The 21,838-nt window shown below is 50.9% G+C and overlaps 1 protein-coding gene across 2 annotated transcripts in view; it reads right to left on the bottom strand.

The window, feature by feature from the left end:
* The window catches only part of PPP1R9B (protein phosphatase 1 regulatory subunit 9B), an 82,260-nt gene extending 60,693 nt beyond the window's left edge, over positions 1-21,567 (bottom strand). Inside the window, exons 1-2 of one of the 2 annotated variants that reach the window (XM_079949449.1) lie at positions 21,475-21,567; positions 19,233-21,186 (exon numbers count right to left, since the gene is read on the bottom strand). In XM_079949449.1, the coding sequence (XP_079805575.1) occupies positions 19,233-20,675 (1,443 nt within the window). In that variant the 5' untranslated portion in view covers positions 20,676-21,186; positions 21,475-21,567. Of the gene's footprint in view, positions 1-19,232; positions 21,187-21,317; positions 21,428-21,474 lie in introns of those variants that run through there. The other variant, XM_079949448.1, reaches the window with a different exon arrangement.
* Positions 21,568-21,838: the final 271 nt, after the last annotated feature.

The following is a 21,838-nucleotide window of genomic DNA, read 5'->3' as shown; positions in this document are numbered from 1 at the left end:
CATTTTAAATAAAAGGACACATTCTACTCATGTAAAAACATGCTGATTCCTGGACCGTCCGCGGGCCGGATTTAGAAGGCGATTGGGCCGGATCTGGCCCCTGGGCCTTAGTTTGCCTACCCATGTTCTAGCGATTCCCTTACTTTGAGACATGAAGCTACAGGGAACCAGGCAGAGGGCCTTTTCAGTAGTGGCACCTGCCCTGTGGAATGCCCTCCTACCAGATACCAAACAGATAAACAACTATCAAACTTTCAGAAGACATCTGAAAGACATCAGGAAAGTTTTTAACAGTTGATGTTTTACTGTGTTTTTAATATTTTGTTGGGAGCTGCCCAGAGTGGCTCGGCAACCCAGTCAGATAGGCAGCATATGAATAACAAAATTATAATTGTATGTGGTGGCTCTGATCAGGAATCCACTTAACTATCACAGCTCATAAAGCTGCACCTAGCCTTATTATGGACTATTAAGTCTGCTTTGAATGCTAGGGTTGACCCAGGGACAACTGAGGTAACTATCAAGGAGAGAGTGCTTCTGAGCATGAGAGGAGTGCCCCGTAGATATCCACAGACAAGCTGTAACAGCATGGACAGAGATGGATTTAGGGCAGCATGACCGGTTCCCTCGCACTGGGCGCCAAGCCAAAGCGGGCACCACAGGGCGTCACAACCATGACATACTGCATGTGCAGAAGAGAAGGCAAGAGGAGGCGGGTGGCAAATTTTGCCCTTGCACAGGGCACCATTGAAATTTGAGAGACCAAAGTCTGCCCCTGCCGTGCCATGGACTTGGGGGGTGAGGGCTTTAAGATCAGAGGGTTTGTGATTTGCAGACAAGTCTGATCCGGGCACCTCCCATTTCCGACAAATCAGTTGCTTGACCCAAATGGAGAACTTGTTGTTAAATGCCAAGGCTGAGCTTTGAAATGGGAGGCCACAATCAACAGACTGCCTCTGGGCGTAGACAGAGTTTGTTTTCAACACACACACACACACACACACACACACACACACACGAGACCACCTCTGCACCCTGGGAGTAAGTGAACTGTGTGCAGAGGACGTGCCTTCTTTCTTTAGATGCCTGAGCCCCCACCCTGCAGCACCATAGCTCAGTGGCAGAGCAACTGCCTTGCATACAGAAGGTTGCGGGTTCAAGCCCCGGCATCTCCAGGTATGGCAGAGAGAGAGCTTGGTCTGAAACCCTGGAGAGCCATTGCCAGTCTGAGTAATAATAATAATAATTTATTATTTATACCCTGCCCATCTGGCTGGGTTTCCCCAGCCACTCTGGGTGGCTTCCAGCAGAACGTTAAAAACACGATAAAACATCAAACATTAAAAACTTCCCTAAACAAGGCTGCCTTCAGATGTCTTCTAAAAGTCAGGTAGTTGTTCATTTCCTTAACATCTGGTGGGAGGGAGTTCCACAGGGCAAGCGCCACTACCGAGAAGGCCCTCTGCCTGGTTCTCTGCAACCTCACTTCTCGCAGGGAGGCAACTGCCAGAAGGCCCTCAGAGCTGGACCTCAGTGTCCGGGCAGAACGATGGGGGTGGAGACGCTTCTTCAGCTATACTGGACCGAGGCTGTTTAGGGCCTTAAAGGTCAGCACCAACACTTTGAATTGTGCTCAGAAACGTACTGGGAGCCAATGTAGGTCTTTCAGGACTGGTGTTATGTGAACTCGGCGGCCGCTCCCAGTCACCAGTCTCACTGCCGCATTCTGGATTAGTTGTAGCTTCCAGGTCACCTTCAAAGGTAGCCCCACGTAGAGTGCATTGCAGTAGACAATTCTAAGCTATGGTGTGGCTCAATATAAGGCAAGTATGAATCACAATGGACCCTCATGCACAAAGTAGGGAGAGAGTCAAAAGGACTAGTACCACGTTTCGTGGTGTTTGTGTGTCCCAACACCACCACCTTTTCTTTGTACATCCAGCAAAACCATGGCACATCGTTACAGATAGCATGCATAGTTTGGAAACAGAAAACAAGGTTCTCCTTTCACAGCAATCTCCCGCTCCTCCTCCACCCTGTTACCCCTTCTTATCTGCCTTCCCTGCTCTTGAGAATTCCTATTGTTGCCACTTCCCTCTGCGCAAAATGAACTTCATGGCACTTCTTCGCGTACAGCACCTGCCCCCTCTGCTTTGGGAGGCGAAAGAGAAACGTCTTCGTCCATCTCTCAACAGCCCCCTCCCCCCATTGTACCACGTCCCCACTCCCCACCTGATCTCCATGGGCCCCTCTATCTGAGCACCCCCCCCCACCTCATCCATCTTGAGCTACAACAAATGCCACAGACATGGGAGCAGTGAGCAAGGTGGAGAAGGCGAAGAGAGGGTCAGTTGCAAGGTCACAATTATACCAGCAACCTGAATGGTTCAGCTATTGGTCTTGTCCCTATTCTTCAAGTCTGCTTAAAACAAAATAAAAAAGTGTAAAGTAGCATAAGTATCTGTATAAACTCATTCTTCACCTTTTCACACACACAGTATTATGAGCATGTTAACAACCTCTGTTAAGCTCTAGGGAGTTGGTGATGTCACAGATGCTGGCCAATAAGTAGCTTTGATGGCGGTCTGTTCCTCCCCTTGTAAACGTACAGTGCATTGTTTTACTGCAAGGGTGAATGACGTAGAAAAGGGGTCTTGGCACTGCACAAAATGTTTTCAAACTGTATCCCCTGCTCTTCAAATGCTGCATTTGGCCTTCACTATTCTGCTGATCAGTCTATGCTTTAGTCAAGCACGGCAGAGAAATCTCTTCTCCTAAGCATCATGGATGGGACAATGAAGCTGATTAATGGGTAATTAGTTGCAACAAGATGCCATTTGGCAGGCCAAACATACCTGGGAATCTCTCTGCTTTATAAGGGTGGCAGCTGAAGACAGTCTCCAGGTTTACATTTGTAAGAAGAGTTTTGCTTTGCTATGTGCGGAGCTGATCAAAATTTCAGTGAGCTGAACAAAATCCATATTACGGGGTCACAAGGTGTTTGCTGCTAGACAGATCATGACCCAGTTCACATGAGCCTATCTTGGCTTACATTAGCTTCGTGCAGCACCCCCTCCTTCCTCCCTTTTCTCAATACACCAGAAATAAACCCAGAGCTCTTTAAGTAACCATAGTTTCATTTTACATCCAAACCAGGACTCTATGGTTATAAGCCTCAGAAGAAGCCAGAATCTCAAAGGATCTTGTAATGGTTCTAGGGGTTGATCGTGCGTAAAATGGCGCCACACCTGGCTGGGTTGCCTGAGTGAACCTCTTCTGTCCGGACAGCCACTCGCCCGTGGCTGTCTCAATCGCTGGCAGAATCCGTCAGTGGGCGTTTCTTGAACTTCTTCCAGCAAAGAAGTTCTTTGACGCCTAGTCTCCTCTTACTCTCCCTGCATGGAAGCCTTCTGCGCAAGGAGGGTGTGGGCAGCGGAGGACCCTTACTCTCCCCGCTGGTCCCCGGCAAGGAGTCATGGGACCGCCTCGCCGATTCCCCCATCTGCCCCCCTTCTCCACTGGTGCTACGCTGATTCCCTTCCCCAGAAGATGGGCTGCCTCTCCCCATCCCGGGATGCTCTCTGGAATCCCTCTGGAGCCCGCTCTCTCCCTCCGGCCCTGATGGCAGTTCCCTGACAGATCTTCAAACTGTGTGTGTGTGTGTTATTATCATGGCTTGTTTTGAGGCTGATAACCACAGTTTCCCAGTTCAGACGAAACAGGAAACTATGGTTAATTGAAGGCTGCACCAAGGCACACCAAGAAAAGAGGAGGGAAGGGGTGGCATGTTTACATCTTGGCTTATTAAGCCGAGATATAATAATCCGAACTGGGCAAATAACTGAGCAGACCGCAGATTTATAAAGAAAGGTCACATCCAACGGACTGAATGACCAGTTTCATCATTCCGGCCAGGTTCTGGATTTGTGAAACAACAGTGCCTTCCTCCCCAAGCTAAACTACTTTTGAAACTCAGGTGAGTCTGCATCTAGGATATGGTGAGAGTCTGTTATTTTAAAAAGAAAGGCTCCCTTCGGCTTCTGCTTGAAGTAGCTGCCTGGATCTCAGTCAGCAAGATTATTTCAAGGACACCACAAGCTACTAGGGAAGGGAGCTGACCAGATGCTAGAGCATATGCCTTGCTTGTAAAACGTCCTCAGTTATACCCCCAGTATCTCCAAGCCTGGCTGCGAAAGACTCTCCTGCGTGGAAACCTGGAAACTTTCTGCCGGCCAGGATCAACGATGCTGAGCTAGATGGACCAAATCGCCTGTAACTTGGTAGAAAGCAGCTTCCTGGCATAGGGGCCAACTCTATGGGGCCCAGACCCCTTCAGCATCCCCCCCCAAAAAATTGCTCCCCCAACTGACGGTGCTGAAAGCTCTCTCAAAGGTGCGTGCGTTCAGAAAAAAGCATATTCTATTTTCCCTCCCCATCAAGGTCCTTTGCCACCGCCACTTTGTGACAGAGCAAGTAAGACACCTGATTGCCCACTCACCCCCCTCTCTCCAGGGGTGAACTCCTTCCTATCCTCCGACAGCCTTGGCATGGACCTAATGCCCCGCGAACACCCCGCCACAGAGGGGACTTGTCTGTCGCTTGGTGGCATCTAGGCAGGGAGACGAAGGTGCAGTGTGAGGGCTGTTCCTGCCATTGTCCCCCGGCAAGCCCCCTGGCTCAGCTTCTCAGCGCCAGACCCAGCCCAGACAGCAATGCCTCTCATGCCCAGAGCCTGACTGCCTGGGCCTTGGAGACCAGAAGAGAGAGGAAGGCAGCACAGCCTCACACTCGGCTGTGCTCGCTTGGCTCCAGCCTCCCTCGCTCCCTCCATCCTTCTAGTGAACCTGCAGCAGGGAACAGCCCCCCCCCCCACTATTCTATTCAAGTTGCCGCCACAACATCCTGGGTTCCTGTGACCCAGAGATTACCACAGAGCGCACAAGACACATGACATCTGGTACACAGGATGAGACCCTACCTGCCCCCAAGACTTTCTTGCAAGAGTGGGGCATGCTCCGGTTATCTCCTACTTGGACTACTGCAATGCACTCTACGTGGGGCTACCTTTGAAGGTGACTTGGAAACTACAACTAATCCAGAATGCAGCAGTGAGACTGGTGACTGGGAGCGGCTACCGAGACCATAGAACACCAGTCCTGAAAGACCTACATTGGCTCTCAATACGTTTCTGAGCACAATTCAAAGTGTTGGTGCTGATCTTTAAAACCCTAAGCGGCCTCAGTCCAGTATACCTGAAGGAGCGTCTCCACTCCCATCCTTCAACCCAGACACTGAGGTCCAGCTCTAAGGGCCTTCTGGCAGTTCCCTCACTGTGAGAAGTGAGGTTGCAGGGAACCAGACAGAGGGCCTTCTCAGTAGTGGCGCCCGCCCTGTGGAACACCCTCCCATCAGATGTCAAGGAAATAAACAACTCTCTGACTTTTAGAAGACATCTGAAGGCAGCCCTGTTTAGGGAAGTTTTTAATGTTTGATCTTTTATCATGTCTTTAATATTCTGTTGGGAGCTGCTCAGAGTGGCTGGGGAAACCCAGCCAGGTTTGCTGGGTATAAATAAAAAATTATTATTATTATTATTACTCCTGAACTGTGGTGCCTCCACACCTTGGTGACGACTGATCAAGTGGTCAAAAGCAATGTGGCTAGAGGTGGCGGGTGCCTAGGAGAAACAGCAAAAGGATTAACCCCCGCAAACATCTGCTGTTTCAAGCCTTCAGATGCCCTCCCAAGGGGGGCTCTGCAACAAAAATGTCATTCTGACCTAAGTCTCCGCATAGCAACTAAAAAGCAGCATCTTTTCACCACAACACTAACTCAGAAATACGATTATTTAAAGAAAGAAAACTTGCCCTTTGTCTTTCTGAAAGCTCTTTCAAAGCTGTGCGTGTTCAGAAAAAAAGCATATTATATTTTCCCTCCCCTTCACAGTCTGTGGCAGCATCAGGGCAGGATTTGGGGTGGGGGGGGGGAAGACTGGAACCCCACGAAGCAAAACGAGCAGGAGCCCCAACCCAAACAACAACAGCCACACAGTAGGGCTGGCTCAGCACATGTTGAAGTCAATGAAATAATGCACAGATGGGGTCCATTCACACATCACCCCCTTTTTGCATAAGAACTCAATGCACCAATTTATATATACAGTAGCAAATATGGGGACTGTGTCTAGAGTTGAGATACGATACATCTGACTGTAGTGGAGAAGAGGGCAAGTATGGCCTGCATCCCTGCTCATTCTGCGCTCCTAACTGTTGATGGGAAAATCCAAGATCCCTGGCAGTTCTCCCTTCTCATTGTCCTTCCAGCCAGACTTAGGGCAGTTCTTCCAACAGAGGACTGTCCTCTGTAAGGTAGGGCATCTTCAAAGGGGACGGGGAGGGCATTCGAGTGCAGAGTCTAAAATTACCTAACCGCAGTGCTGTTCACAATCACCAAAGGCACGCTGTCCCTTTCCGCAGGGTTGGATAGAGGGCTGCCAGCTCCCTTTCGGACCGCTGACCTTCCTGAAACCAAGGTGTGTTGTGTGTGTGTTTTTTAACTCCTTTCACGACTGAGGAAGACGAAAGGCCGGCATGGTTCTGTGTCCAGACAGAGAGCAAGCAGTGGTGAACTGGGGAGCCTGTTGGACCAGGAAACCTGGGAAGGCAGGGTTTGAATCTCCACTTGGTTGTGAAGCTCACTGGGAGACCTTGGGCTGATCGCTGCCTTTCCGTCTAACCCATGGGTAAGCAAACTAAGGCTCGGGGGCCAGATCTGGCCCAATCGCCTTCTAAATCCGGCCCACGGACAGTCCGGGAGTCAGCGTGTTTTTACATGAGTAGAATGTGTCCTTTTATTTAAAATGCATCTCTGGGTTATTTGTGGGGCATAGGAATTTGTTCATATTTTTTTTCCAAAATATAGTCCGGCCCCCCACAAGGTCTGAGGGACAGTGGACTGTCCATGCTGTACCACCTGAGCAGTGTAATAACAAAACAAAAAAACCCCAAATATTGCCATGAAATTCGCTCCTCAAAAAGCTATGGGTAGGCTGTGTGTGTGTTGATGCTCCTACTTGTCTGATGGTGCTGAGAGCCACTTTGCCGTTTGTTACAGGAACCGAAACTGAAATACAAGTCAGAAAACAGGAAGTCGTTGCCCCCGCCTAGGGCTTCTGTGGAAATTTTCATCTCCAGAGCTGCCCTGTGACATTTTGCAGCCTGACGCAGAAACTCTGAGCAGCATGCCACCCAAGGTTACTTACTGGGAGGGAGAGGGGGCAGGGCAGTGGTGAGGCTGACATGGTGCAAATGCATTGGTGGAGCCAACCCAAAGTTCCAGTATAGTGTGTTTGCACCATACTGGCCTCGCTGCTATCGTGTTCCTCTCCCTCTTGGTAAACTGCAGCAGGGCTGCTGCTGGGAGGTCAGGTGAATGAAGGAACCCCGTGTCATGGCTGGGTGCAAAGGAATGGTGGGAGGAACCAGCTGGGGAACCCCCAAGGGAAGAAGGCTCAGAGCCCAGGGAGTAGGGGTGGGACAACAACAACAACAATATTTATACCCAGCCCATCTGGCTGGGCTTCCCCAGCCACTCTGGGCGGCTTGCAGCACATGTCAGAACATACTAAAACATCAAACATTAAAAAACTTCCTTATATAGGGCTGCCTTCAGACATCTTCTAAAAGTCTGATAGCTGTTTACTTCCTTGACATCTGAAGAGAGGGTGTTCCACAGGGAGGGCACCACTACTGAGAAGGCCATGTTCAGAGGGAGCAGAATGGGAGGAGGTGTCAGAAGTTGAAGAGGTACCCGGGTTTTGTGAGCAGGAAGGAGCTGTGGCAGAGGGCAGTTCAGAATCAGAGGCAGGAGCAGAGGCTGGAGAGGAGGGGGGCAAGAGGCAGAGATCTGGCCGGCTGCTGAAGAAGCCAGGGGGTCTCCCCCTCCTGCTGTGACCAGCTCCCCTCCGCCTGGTCTTCCCAGAACCCGAAGAGGAATGAAGAGGGCAGAGCAAATAGAGATAAGACAAAGGAGTCTCAGATTGCTTGGGAAGGAACTGGGGGAGGAGGCGACTCAAAGAACTTTTTTGGGGGGGGCAAGAGCAACAAGTGAGTTGCTGTGCTGACTAGGCCTTTTTTGTGTGTGTGTGTCTTTGAATAAAGAGTTAACTTCACTGACGCTGTGTGTGACTTCTTACTGGCCTGCTCCTGGCTCCCACCCACTTGACACCCCGCCGGTCACTGCTGTCTGCTGCATGTGTGCTGACATACGCCTGTGTTAATTTACACAAAGCACAACTCACTGAGAAGTGCTCTGGTGAAAGTTCGGTTGAAATGAACAGGAGCCCATTGCCAGCTGACCCTTCCTTGATCCTTGATGGGTTGTGCAAATTGGGACATCTGAGCAGATGGGGTCAAACTGAGCCTGCCTCACTCATGCTTCTGCCCTTAATATCACCTCAAAGTCCCAAGTCGAAACATCCCAAGGAAGATGATGATGATGACGACGATGAAGAGCTGGATAAAGGTGAAGGAAAGGACAACCAAATTTGATCAGGGAGGGAGCTGGGGCAATTCCCTGAGAAGGAAAAGTTATAACGGTTGGGTCTTTTTAGTTTAGGGGAAAGACAGTGAAAGGGGGGGAACGGGAGAGATAGTGCATAAAAATTATGCACAGTATTGAGCGAGTGAGGGGAGGGAGGGAAGGAAGGAGAAAGAGGGAGAGAGAGGGAGAGAGAGAGAGAGAGAGAGAGATGGAAGTCCTCAGGCCCCCCCCCCCCCGCTCTCATAATGCTACGACTTGCGGTTACCTGATGAAATTGATTGACGGGAAGTTCAGGACAGACAAAAGGAAGCACTTCTTTGCACAGCATGCAATTAATTTGTCGAATTCATTGCCGCACAATACGGTGCCAGCCAACATCTCGGATGGCTTTAAAACGGAAGTGGGGATGCTGAGGCCCTGGGGACGTTGACAAACTCCAACTCCCATCAGCCCCAGCCAGTAGTCGAACAACATTTGGATGTCTGCAAGGTCCATCCGTCCTGTCCCCCCTGAACTATGCATTCTGCCTGGATGACTTTGTTTTCTATCTTCTCTAGAGCGCTCCTCCAAGACCTAGCAGCCCGTCCTCGCAAGCATTGTGGACCCTTGCAGTCCATCCTCCTTGGGGGCAGAGGTGCCATTCCCCTGCTGCCAGGCCTTGTGGACACCTGTCGGGCTGCCTGCTTTATAGGCGAACAGCACACCCTCTTCCCCATCAGCCCCTCTGATCTTGAATTCTTGTTAGGCCGTTTGTCACAGGACACGGGTCTCTCCTCCTTCCAGACTTATATACCCTTCCCTTGACCATCCAGATCAAGGGAAGTGGAGAGCAACTAAAGCTGGCCCTCAGGAACGAAAAAAGGGGCTATTGTCTAATAATTTGCACTGTTTGGCTTATCCCCAGTGCACAAAGAGTCCACCTGATGCTACGTTGCAAGGCTGAGCAGATGGCCCATCAGCCTGAAAATGGGGGCCACCTAGGAAGAGGATAACCCAGCATCCTCTCCTGGGGTGGGGGGCGTGGGAGGATTATAGCAGCAGGGGGTTAACGACAGCAGACAATAACACCACTCGAAGGAACCTTGTGGGCCAACATAGCGTGTGAGAGGACTGCACTGCTGCAGGACATGCAGATAAGTTCCAATTTCCTTACACGAACGTGATAGGGCCGGACCAATTTTGCTCCTGAAAACTATCCTCAAAAAAACAGTAGCAGGTGGCTTTGTGGGGGCGGCCCTACCGAAACAAGGAGGCGGCAGGGAGGGTGGCACGGTGCGGTCCCGGCAGCAGGAACTCCGGATCGGCTCTGCTGATGCGTCTGCACTGCACCCATCTCGCTGCCACCACGTCCCTCCCAATAAGCAGCCGTGATCTACCCAAATGCAATTCTGTTTTTAAACACAGGATAAGGAGTCTCTATAGGAGTATATTGTATTTTAAAATGGGGTTTCAGAGTTTTTAGGGGGTTTTGAATGCCTTATGTAGATTTTTCAATTTCATTGTTCTGTATGGGACAATGACAATAAAGATACTGTATCATATCGTATCGATCCGCCTGCCAGGACAGGTAAGCACCTTCTCCCCACCTGGCTGTCCACTATCGCTCGCAATTCTCATTTGCCAATTCTGCCAATTCTGCTGTAAACGGCTGCATGTTTGCCAGCTGTCGTCAACACCCCACCCTATCTGATTTCATTGTTTTGGTATCTTGCAGGTTGATATTTGACAGTGATCCGCAGCGGTATTTAGCATCTCACCCTGCTGATAGCTGGTATATGAAGGCGGATGCTGAACTGTCTTCGGCAAAGGCTTTCTACTTTGGTTTACCTTCCAAGGAACCCTGGCCCCCGTTACCAGACTCAGAATAAGCACCCAGCACCCTTGGGCAGCTGCCATGACCCTGGCAGCTTGACATGACCCAACCACACACATCTAGGATTGGTGATGTGCCATTTTAAATATTCCACAAAATGGGCTGCCTCTTTATCCTTTGCATCAACCAACTTGGATGGCTTTGAAAACAAGTTGGACAGATTCACAGAGGCTAGCGCTATCATTGGCTACTAGCTATGACAACAATATTTGCTCCACTATGAGACTCATGTTCTGCTAGTAGATAGCCCATAAGCATCTTTTGGGGCACTGGACTAGGTAGACCTTTGGTCTAATCCAGCAAGGCTCTTATGCTCATAACATGAAGGGAATCTTGAGATTTCTGGTTTCATGGAGTGGGAGGGATGGACTGCTGTAATAATAATAATAATAATAATAATAATAATAATAATAATAATACACCGCCCATCTGACTGAGTGGCCTCCAACCAATTATAAAACCACAGTAAAACATCACACATTAAAAACTTCCCTAAACATCTGAGGGGAGGGCATTCCGCAGGGCGGGTGCCACTACCAAGAAGGCCCTCTGCCTGGTTCCCTGTAACCTCACAGTGAGGGAGCCTCCAGAAGGCTCTCAGAGCTGGACCTCAGTGAATGATGGGGGTGGAGACACTCCTTCAGGTATACAGAGCCGAGGCCATTTAGGGCTTTAAGTATCAGCATTTAAACTTTGAATTGTGTTTGGAAATGTACTGAGAGCCAATGTAGATCCTTTAGGACCTGTGTTATATGGTCCTGACAGCCACTCCCAGACACCAGTCTACCTGCCGCATTCTGGATTAGTTGTAATTTCTGAGTCACCTTCAAAGGTAGCCCCAAGTAGAGCTCATTGATGTATTCCAAACAGGGACTGGGAAATCTGGATTTATTTCCCAGATCTACCTTGGAACTGTTATAGGGCCTTGAAATTACTGCAGTTTTTCAACCTCAGTTTCCCCCCTGTAAAATATGGAGTTTTGTATAGGAATATAACGTACCGAAAACACTCTGAAACTGGAATGTCTTTGCTTCCCCGCACATCAGTCGCTGAGCAAATGTGTAATTATGACATGTTCACAAATGTTCTAACTGATCAGGGGGAAGCTGACAGCAATGGAATATTATCCCCATCAGTGCAGGTTCCTGTCAGGAAAGTGAAAAGATAGGCCCGGCTAGTGAGGAAATGTTACACAGCATCTGGGAATTGTTGGGGCTGCGAGCTGTTGGGAGAAGAAAGGCTGTTGACAAAGGAAGAGAAGCTGGAAAAGGTGCAGAATTTGGCACAACTGCTGAAAGCAGAATTTCAAATCAAACTGCCCATCCCTGAAGAGAGCCAAAGTGTGATGTCGTGATCACACCAGGCTTGAATCAAATCCCTGCTCAGCTATGACCTTGCCCATTCACTCTCTCTTTCTCCTTGCCTACCTCACAGGGTTGTTGTGAGGAGAAAGGGGAAGGTGACTATGGAAGCCGCTCATGAACGAGTAATAGTAATGAATTCATTTTTGACCAGGTCTTCATTTGAGCCAAGACTCTGCTTCAGAATCTGAATCTGAACAAGAGCTCAACTACAGTGGTACCTCTGGTTAAGAACTTAATTCGTTCTGGAGATCCGTTCTTAACCTGAAACCGTTCTTAACCTGAGGTACCACTTTAGCTAATAGGGCCTCTTGCTGCCGCCGCAGCACGATTTCTATTCTCATCCTGAGGTAAAGTTCTTAACCCGAAGTACTACTTCTGGGTTAGCGGAGTCTGTAACCTGAAGTGTCTGTAACCCGAGGTGTCTGTAACCCGAGGTACCACTGTAGTTGCAAAAAACAACAACAAAAAACTTCTGAAGCAAGCCAGAGCATCAGTCAGAAGCTTCATGGTAACGTCTGATTATAAGTTAGCATGAGAGGCTGTAATGTTTAATTGCATCCTCTTTCCACTGAAGCTTTCATCAGAGACTATAACCCACCACCCCACCCCTGACACTGGGGTTGACTAAAGGACATACCACTGAGTAGATCTCATATGCACACAGGCAGGCTAGCTTCCTCTTTCCCCCTTCTGCAGAAGTCGCAAAACATATTTAAAGATGGCTTTCCCTTTCAGTTTGGACCTTAAAAGAAGCAGGAAGCTTCCCTTTCAGGGTGATGCATTTTCCACTAGCAAACATGTGCCAACTCATCTCGTATACTTGTCTCAACTTTGAAACCTGCTTTGGCTCTTGTATGCCAGATGAGAAAACACTGCGTTTCCACATGTGAGGAAAAATAAAATCTTAAAGATGAGACTCTTAATCTCAGGGTCGTGGGTTCGAGCCTAACATCAGGCAAAAGATTACTGCATTGCCTGGGGTTAGACTAGATGAACTTTGGGGTGCCTTCAAACTCTTCAATTCTATGATTGATTATATGTTTCGGAAAGTTGTTTCGCCATCCGCTTGGATGCCTCTTATGATATCACAACCAAATTTTGCATGAAAGTTCCAGGGACCAAGGAGCAGGGTTGTTGGTTTTTTTGTCAATGTTTGGATACAAATGGGCGCCATTTTGAATCAAGATGGCGGACTGAACCTTCCAAAGCTGGTTTGAAACACCGATTTCAAAACTGCACTGTTTTTGTTGCTTAGTATTCCCGAGCAAAGCCGGGTATGCGGCTGGTAGTATGAAACAAAGCAGAAACATTCCCTCCTAACCACAAGATCTGAATCTAGTTTATTAAATTAAGCTGTTTTTCACAGGAGTGATTTGCCCCCTGCCATTGCGACCTTCCTTGGTGTAGTGCCACGTCTGGGAATACACTCCCTGAAAGAATGTCTCCTTCCTCCTGGGTGGCACATTTGACTGGCAAGGGTAGCAAAGCATTGTGTGACTCTGGCGGGCAACATGCACCATGCCATCTCACCCCTCATTGTGTTTGTTGCTGTTCAAAGAAGAGTTGTTTGGGGCTACACCTAAAGAGCTGCCTTTGCCCATTATGAACCTGCCTGGATGCTGAGAACATCACCTGAGGCTCTTCTGTGAACACCACCTCCCAGGGAACTTCAGAAGGTGGTGAGGCGAGACTGGGCCTTCTCTGTCGTGGCCCCCTGTTTCTGGAATGCTCTCCCCTGGAAGGCCTGTCTGGTGCCAACCTTGTCATTGTTTCAGTGCCATGAAAATAACATTTTTATTTTCCCAGGCACTTGGGAAGCACAAATGCTGCTGTAGTGTTAGATATGTTTTTAATATCCTATCTGATTTTATCATTGGTGATTGTTTTTTACTCGGCTATAAATGACTTTGTGGTATTTTTTAGTGGGAAGCAATATATTGTTGTTGTTGTTATTTAAATTTGCCCTTCATTCACAGCTCTCAGGGCAGTTCACAACATAAAATCACAACATGATGTTTAATGATGATGATGATGATTTATTACTCATACCCCGCCCATCTGGCCGGGCTTCCCCAACCACTCTAGGTGGCTTCCAACAGAATGTTAAAAACACAACAAAACATCAAACATTGAAAACTTCCCTAAACAGGGCTGCCTTCAGGTGTCTTCAGATAGTTGTTTATTTCCTTCACATCTGATGGGAGGGTGTTCCACAGGGAGGGCACCACTACCGAGAAGCCCCTCTGCCTGGTTCCCTGTAACTTCACTTCTTGCAGTGAGGGAACCATCAAAAGGCCCTTGGAGCTGGACCTCAGTGGAGGTGGAGTATCCTTCAGGTATACTGGCCGAGGCCGTTTAGGGCTTTAAAGGTCAGCACCAACACTTTGAATTGTGTTTGGAAACGTACTGGGAGCCAATGTAAGTCTTTCAGGACCGGTGTTATGTGGTCTCGGCGGCCGCTCCCAGTCACCAGTCTAGCTGCCGCATTCTGGATTAGTTGTAGTTTCCAGGTCACCTTCAAAGGTAGCCCCATGTAGAGCGCATTGGAGTAGTCCAAGCGGGAGATAACCAGAGCATGCACCATTCTGGCGAGACAGTCTGCGGACAGGTAGGGTCTCAGCCTGCGTACCAGATGGAGCTGGTAGGCGGCTGCCCTGGATACAGAACTGACCTGCACCTCTGTTCCCACCTGCCACTGGCCCACAGCCCCTGGAAAGCTGGAAATGTGGCCCTTGAGCTAAGAACAGTTCCTTCCCCCCTGCACTAACCTATCAGCAGAGACCCAAAGGGGACGAGGGGCGAATCCAGGCCAAGCCCACCAAGCAGGAGAAACAGGAAAAAGACCAAAGAAGACCCACCCTTCAGGGTCACCGGCAACGGGGGAGGTTTCCTTCCCAGCCACACATGTGGCAAATGTCGTGCCTTCTGTTCGGCACAAGGTTCGCCCACGGAGTCTCCCTAAAAGGAATTTCACGAGCACAAAAGACTTGCCAGGCATCCTGCCGCTTTCCATGGAAGTCCTCGCTGCCTAAGACGCCTCGCTGCCCAGGGAGCAACAACAATCGCTGCCCCCAACTCCAGAGAAGGACAAAATGCACCGTCCCCCAAAGGCTGACCAGGTTTACATTTTGCTACCTGAGACAGAACATCCTGCAAGCACCTCTCCTAGGGAGCAAAAAATACCACAAAAGTAACCATGCCTGAGGCATCTGATTCAGTCTGGCCAATGACAGAGCCGGCCTTGCTAATGTCCTAGACTAGGTCAAGGTTACCTGCTTTATCTCCCTGAGGAACATTTTTGTTTTTTTGTTTTGTTGGCATTTGGCAGATTTAATTGTTCTTTGCGGGGGGTCTAACACTCAGCTCTCTTCCATAGTTAAAACACATAAAGCAAGAGGGCTCTGTTCACACATGTAAATTGCGGTGGCCCCTCTTTTGGAGTTGGTGATCAGGGATCTTAAAACCCCAGGGTCTTGAAATCTGACCCTTGAGCCTATAAGCTAGCGCATTCTGTCAGCTCCCAGGGACCTGAACTCTCTTATGGCAGTAATGCTGGAGTAATGCTTCCTCTTCTGCCAGCGAGCAGTCCCATATGCCATGACCTGGTGCCAGGATGTTGGCTAAGACAGAACAATGCCAGAAGGCCAAAGAACATAAGAAAAGCCTGTTGGATCAGGTCCACGCCAGCATCCTGTTCTCACAGTAGCCACCCAGATGCCTGTGGGGAAACTCGTGAGGCCTGAGCAGAAGATCACTCTCCCTTCCTGTAGTCTCCATCAATTGGTGCAGTCATACCTCGGGTTACAGACACTGCAGGTTGCGTTTTTTCGGGTTACAGACCCGCCAAAACCCAGAAGTATTGGAACAGGTTACTTCTGTGTTTCAGCGCTTGCACATGCACAGAAGCGTGAAATTGTGCTTTGTGCATGCGCAGAAGCACCGAATCACAACATGCGCATGCGCAGAAGCAGCACTGCAGGTTGCGAACGTGCCTCCCGCATGGATCACATTTGCAACCTGAGCGTCCACTGTATTCAGAAGTATTACTGCCTCCAGGCGTCGAGGGCAGAGCAGAGTCATCATGGCGAGTAGCCACTGACAGCCCTCTCTCCTCCAAGAATTTGTCCAATCTTTTAAATTCACACAAATTGGTGAATTTGAATCCCTCCTGAGGGAGTGAGTTCCACAGAGTAACAATGCACTCTGAGAAGCTAAGAGCTTTGCTGCATCACATCAAAGGTCCGTCTAGCCCAGCATTCTGACCCCACAGCAACCAACTAGATTCCTATGGAAAGAGCACGGCTGCAACATCGCTCTCCCGTTCCTGTTAACTTATTGGTGCAGGGCACCTTCTTCTCAGCATTAGAAACTCAGGATATATATAAGGTAGGCGCCCCATGGCATCTTAAACCTACGTAGGTTACGGTCACCACAATGGAATGTCTGGGGCTGGACTAGATGGCCCTTGGGTTCCCTTCCAATGCTACAATTCCATGATGCTATGATCTCGACAACATTGATAGGCTGTAGCTTAGTCCGGCAACAGTTCACTTGTCCCAGAATGCAAGAAGGAGAATCACACACAGGGGGAATGGAATTGGTATTAACTGTGGACCAAGGCAGAGGTTTCCTAAACTGTGGTTGATAGCCTGGCACCCAGAAAACTCTACATAGTCACAACCGGACTCACACCTGGTAAATTTTGAACACTGCTTCTTTGCCCCTGCCATCTGCTCATGGGACATTCACCCATGTTCCTACGTTCTAATCTCTCTCCAGACATATTCCCTTTTTGTCCCAACTACCCAAAGAACTCAAAACGACCTGTGTTTCTCCCCCTTTATCTTCATGACAACCTAGCTGAGAGATGGGGGACAGACCCAGGAAGCTTTGCAGCCGAACAGGGATTTCAACCAGGGTCTTGCTGGCCCGGCTGCAGCCCACTAACCACTACAACACACCAACCATTAAGTGGAGATATCATGGGCAACCTGAGTTAATGATCCATGTTGAATCCTATCTCAGAACTTGAAAACGTAGGCCTGATTGACCATCTCCTTTTATCCAGGTCTATGACCTCATGGGCACCCGCCAGAGGGCTGTCATGTCCCCCTGTCTCAGGTTCCCAGTGCTGGCCTGAACATGGATCTCATTCGGATGACAAACCTGTCAACCCACTGGAGGGGAGACCCTTCAGCAACAGCCCCTTCTACACTGACCAGGCCTGAAGATGTAGCTCTTGCATATGAAGATGATCCCCATGTAGAAACTCCTGTGACTGAAGAACAGGCTACAGGCCCTTTAAATATTGCCAACAGCTCTCTGGGGTCAGGGCAGGGGGGCAGAGCTACTGGAAAATCAAACCCTGCTGTCCTTTCAAAGGCTTCAGATGACCCTAAGCCTTCTGCTGAGACAACATCTCCCCAAGCTCAGCACGCAGGGCCTAGTCGGAGCTGTCCGTGGTCCTGATTTGCCTCGCCTTACCACACCCCTGGACCAGGCTCTGGTTATTGATTGCCCCTCTCCCTGTGGGCCCCAGTCCCCAGCAGAACAGGAGAGCTGCCATTCATTTCCCTCATCTGGGGAAGACTAGAGAGTCTTCCTGCCTCCAGATTCACCTCTGGCAAAGCTGGCCTTTTGCAGGGGACAAAACCGAGCTAACTGTTTGGGAATGATGATCAGTACGCCTTTGATCCTTGCAAGGTGTTGAAGGTAGCCAATCGATAGCAACTCCGAGAGGGAATAAGGGGCATTGGGGCAGCAGAAGGGCTAGAAAGGAACAGATGGCGATGAGCCATCTCCCTGAATTTGTGTCGGTGACATCTCTCTCCCCAGCCCACCCCTCCCCTCTCCCTCCTTCTTCCAGAAACATGCAGCCCCCAGCCGAGGTGGGATGGAGTGTGAGAAACGGAGATTTCACATCCAATGTGTTATCCCCTTTACTACCAGCAGCCAGACAGAAACGGGTTCATTAATAATCCCTCCCTCGCCTTGAGCGTTCCATAAAAGCAGTGGTTTTGCAAAAAAAAGGGGGGGGAGGGATGGAGAATGGTTTCTCCCTCTTCCACCCCCAGACTGCTTTGCAATATCAAGTCACCTTAGCAGCATCTCCCTGTCTGCCGAAATCTCAGGCTAGGGAACGGTCTCCTTCAACCCCACCCATTCCCTGATTTTCCACCCTAGACAAATATTCTTTCTCTCTCCCTAGGATTCTACAATGGAAAGGGGGGGTGATTGAGTGAGAGTAGGGGCGGGGGCACTCCAAAACACTGTCACTATCTCCCATGATACTGTCTGGCCTATTCGTCCTAAAACCACCTTTGCACAGATAGTCTCGAGTCCTGTAGATCTGCCTCAGAGAGAGGCCAGCCCTGTTAAAAGCAGCAACCAGACCCTTTTTTTCCTGCCCCTAGCCCTTAGGATGAGAGTTTTGCTTTGCTGTTCTTGAAGAGAACCTTCCCTCCAGTGTTTCCAGAGCTCCCAAAGTTCAAAATAAAAATACATATATGCAAAAGGGGCACACACAACCCCTTTCCTGTCGGTCTGTAGTCCTCAAGTAAACGTTTGCTAAGGCTTTTCGATATCGAGGTCTTCTCATTGGAAATCTTCCTGAGGAGAGGATTGGTGTGGGGAGAAAGCCCATCTTTAGGCCCGGTCCTCCCCAACAGGCCAGTGGGTTGTGGGAGGCTGTGCCATGACTGGGCCAATCCAGATGGCAGGTTAATGCAGCTCCACACAAACAAGCGCATGTCTTTTTACACACCTTTCCTTTCATGTAGAAATCTAGCTGATCAGGAAGAAGGTGGAGCTTCATACCTTCTCCTTGGCATGGCATGTACAGGGAACATATTTATCAAACGCAAGGTAATTTTGGATGGAGGAGCCACGCCATCAAGCAAACTTGGCTTGCAGCCTTTGTGGAGGTACAATCGAGATACAGGGACTCAGAAAGCCACCTTACACTGGGTGAGACCTCTTGCCATCTTCCTCAGTATTGTCTACACTGACTGGCAGCAGCCCCCCTGGATTTCAGGCAGGGGTCTCTCCCACCTGTCAAAGTCACGGGCTGCACCTGAGACCTCTTGCATGCAAAGTAGATACACTATCCCTGAGCTGTGGCCCTTCCCCACCTCATAAGCTACATGTGAGAACTAGGCCAAACCCGGATAGGCCAAACTGAGGGGTAGCTCAGTTGGTAGAGCGTGAGACCCTTAATCTCAGGGTCGTGGGTTTGAGCCCCACATTGGGCAAAATATTCCTGCACTGCAGGGCACTGGACGAGATCATTCCCTTGGTTCCTTCCAACTCTAAAATGATTTGAAGATACTAGCTCAGAAAACTCACTGACAGTGACCCCCAGCAGCAGACGGACTTCCCAGACCCAGGAACACCTGAGCCTTGCCAAGCCCAGTCATACGTCCTACCTGCTCAGAACATCTCATGCCTTGGCCTACCTGGATGGGAGCAGTGCTGAAATGGATCTTGCGGCTGGGGGCGGTCTCCTCCTCTTCCGACAGCCCGGCGATCTCCATGCAGCTGGATTCCGGTGCGTACAGTCCGTCGGCGTCTTCGTCTTCATCCAGCCCGCTCCCTCCCGAATCCTCCCCCAGCCCGCTGTAGGCACTGATGTCCACCAGGTCGGCCTCGGAAAAGTCCTCTCTCTTCGACTCGTCACACAAGTCATTCTCCTCCGGCCCTTCCGCCTTGGCCCCTTCCTCGCCAAAAGCGTCCGCCAGAGGGTCTGGTGTCTCCAGGTGCCTCTCACCACCCGGCCGGCCGTTCTCCAAGGCGGCGTGCACCGTGACCTCAGCCTGGATCACCTCTGCCCGGTTCGCCTCGCCAAGCCCCTTGGAAGCGGCCTTGCTGCGCTCTTCAGCAATTGCCGCTGCCACGGCCACCTCGGCCGCCTCAAACTCCTGCTCCGAGTCCCCACTCTCCTCCACTTCCACGGGCTTGATCTTGCGCACCTCCTGGACCTTCTGGGGACGCAGGCCTCCCGCGTTGCCATCCCCCGGCTTCGCTGCTGCCCCTCCACCAGCGGGAAGCTTGGCCTGGCTCTTGTCAGTCTCAGGCAGCCTGCCTCTCGCCTGGAGAGCAATAGGCCCGTCGCTACTACTACTACTTCTCCCTTCTGGGGCCTGAAGGAAAACCCTGGGCCTCTTGGGGACGATCTTGGAGTTGAGGGGCCCGACTTTCCCAGGGGCCTTGTGGAGGTTGTTCCTCAAGTCGGCCTTCTCAAAGACGGCGCTGAGCTGGCTTACAGTGGGCGACACGGCCTCGGTGTCCAGCTTGTCCAAGGACTCGGTGCTGCCGTTGAACCTCACCACCACGTCCAGCTTCCTGTCCTGGAACCCGGCCCTCTCCTTCCTCAGCAGAAGCTTGTTGCTGGTCTCCTTCTCCTGCAGGCTCCTTTCAAAGATCTTCCTCGTCTCCTGCAGCTTGGAGAGCGGTTTGTCCGTCTTGGAGTCGAAGCGGCTCACCCTCTCGGACACGCTGGTGCCCAGCTTCAGAAGGGCGCTGTGGTCCACGTTTTCGTTCAGGCTGCTGGCCCGGGGCAAGGACAGCCGCACGGGCTTCTCCTTCATCTTGGCCAGGTCCATGGTGCCCTCCCCGGCGGGGCCCGCCGTCCCCATCTGCAGGAACATGTTCTTGATCCGGTGGACGTTGGAGCCATACTTCTTGTTCCGGGCTTTCTTGGCCTCCTCGCTCTCGGCGTTGCCAAGGGCATCCTTGGTGGCTTTCAAGGCCTGGATGCCAGCTTCGTAGGCGTTCCGATGAGGCGAGGCACTCCGTAGGCTCCCTCCTCCACTGCCGCCGCCGTTGTTGCCGCCACCACCACCACTGCCACTGCTGCTGCTACTGCCACCAGGACTATTCTGGGGCTCAGTCTTCATCATGGTTCAGCGAATCTTCGGGTGTCCTGGACACCACATAGCCCCACGTTTGGTCCTCTTTCCACGCGCCCACCCTTCCTCCGATCCCCCTCCGAACTGCCTCTTCCCAGACGAGCTGCGGCAGCGGATTCACATCGCGAGAAACAAGGGATGGAGGGGAAGGCGGGGGGGGGGGCTAATGCACGCTTCTCCTTCTTCCTCCTACAACACGGCGTTCATTGTGTCAGGGAAATGTGGTCAGCGGGGGCGGAGGAGAGAACGTTTCCAAAAGAAGAGAGGCTTCTTTTCCTTACCGATGGTTACAGGGGAGCGCGACCCTTCAGGCGCGGATCAGCTCAGGCCCACTGTCGCCGGCTGCTCGGGTGCGTTACGCCTCCCCTTCATCCCTTTGCCTCCCTCTCTTCTTCTTCTTCGTCTTCTTCCTCCTCCTCTTGTTTCTGCTCGCTCTCTCAGTCTTTGCAGCGCGGTGGTGGTGGAGACCCGGCGCTTCTGCGAACGGCGCAGCCTGTCGCTCCTAAAAAATAAATAAATTAAAAATATAATAATGATAAGGTTGGGGGGAAGAGAGGAGGGGAGAGAGAGAAGGGAGGGGGGGCAAACCCGAGAGAAAATTCCCGCTGGGTCTTAAAGAGATCAGCTTCTCACCCCTCTCTCGCGCGCCTTGTCCACCCCCCTTTTTTCTGCTGTGGCAGGAAAGGAAGCTAAACGGCAGCCGGCGACGCGCTCTTCTTCCTCCTCCCCCTGCGCGTCCGCGCCGCCCTCCGCCCCCCTCGCCATTGAAAGAGAGAAAAACCCACTGAACTCATCCACCCCGTTGCAACAGGGAGGGAGGCAGGCGCGGCCATCCTATCCCTTCCCCGCCCCCGCCCCCTCCCCGGCCGACGGATTATTAAAAGAAATAACAGCAAGCGACGCAACCCAACCCCTTCTTCCGCGCGTTTTTGCGCTAAAATGCGTAAAGCAACGCGCGCCCTGCACTTGCTCCGAAATAGGATCAAGCGCGGCCGGGGAGATTTGCCACCCTGATCTCTAGCGCGCAGTTGGGGACGTGTAACCCCGGGATCCGGCTGCAAATTGTTGGGGGGGGGGCGCCGGGACAGATACATCGGAGAGGAGAGAGCGCCCCGGGATCTTTGGCGGTGTTGCAAAAGCCGCAGGGACGGAAA

Source organism: Podarcis cretensis (genome assembly GCF_951804945.1).
Source record: "Podarcis cretensis genome assembly, chromosome: 13".
NCBI classification, from domain to species: Eukaryota; Metazoa; Chordata; class Lepidosauria; order Squamata; family Lacertidae; genus Podarcis; species Podarcis cretensis.
The sequence above is the reverse complement of the archived record's forward strand: the minus strand, read 5'-3'. Positions and strand labels throughout refer to the sequence as shown.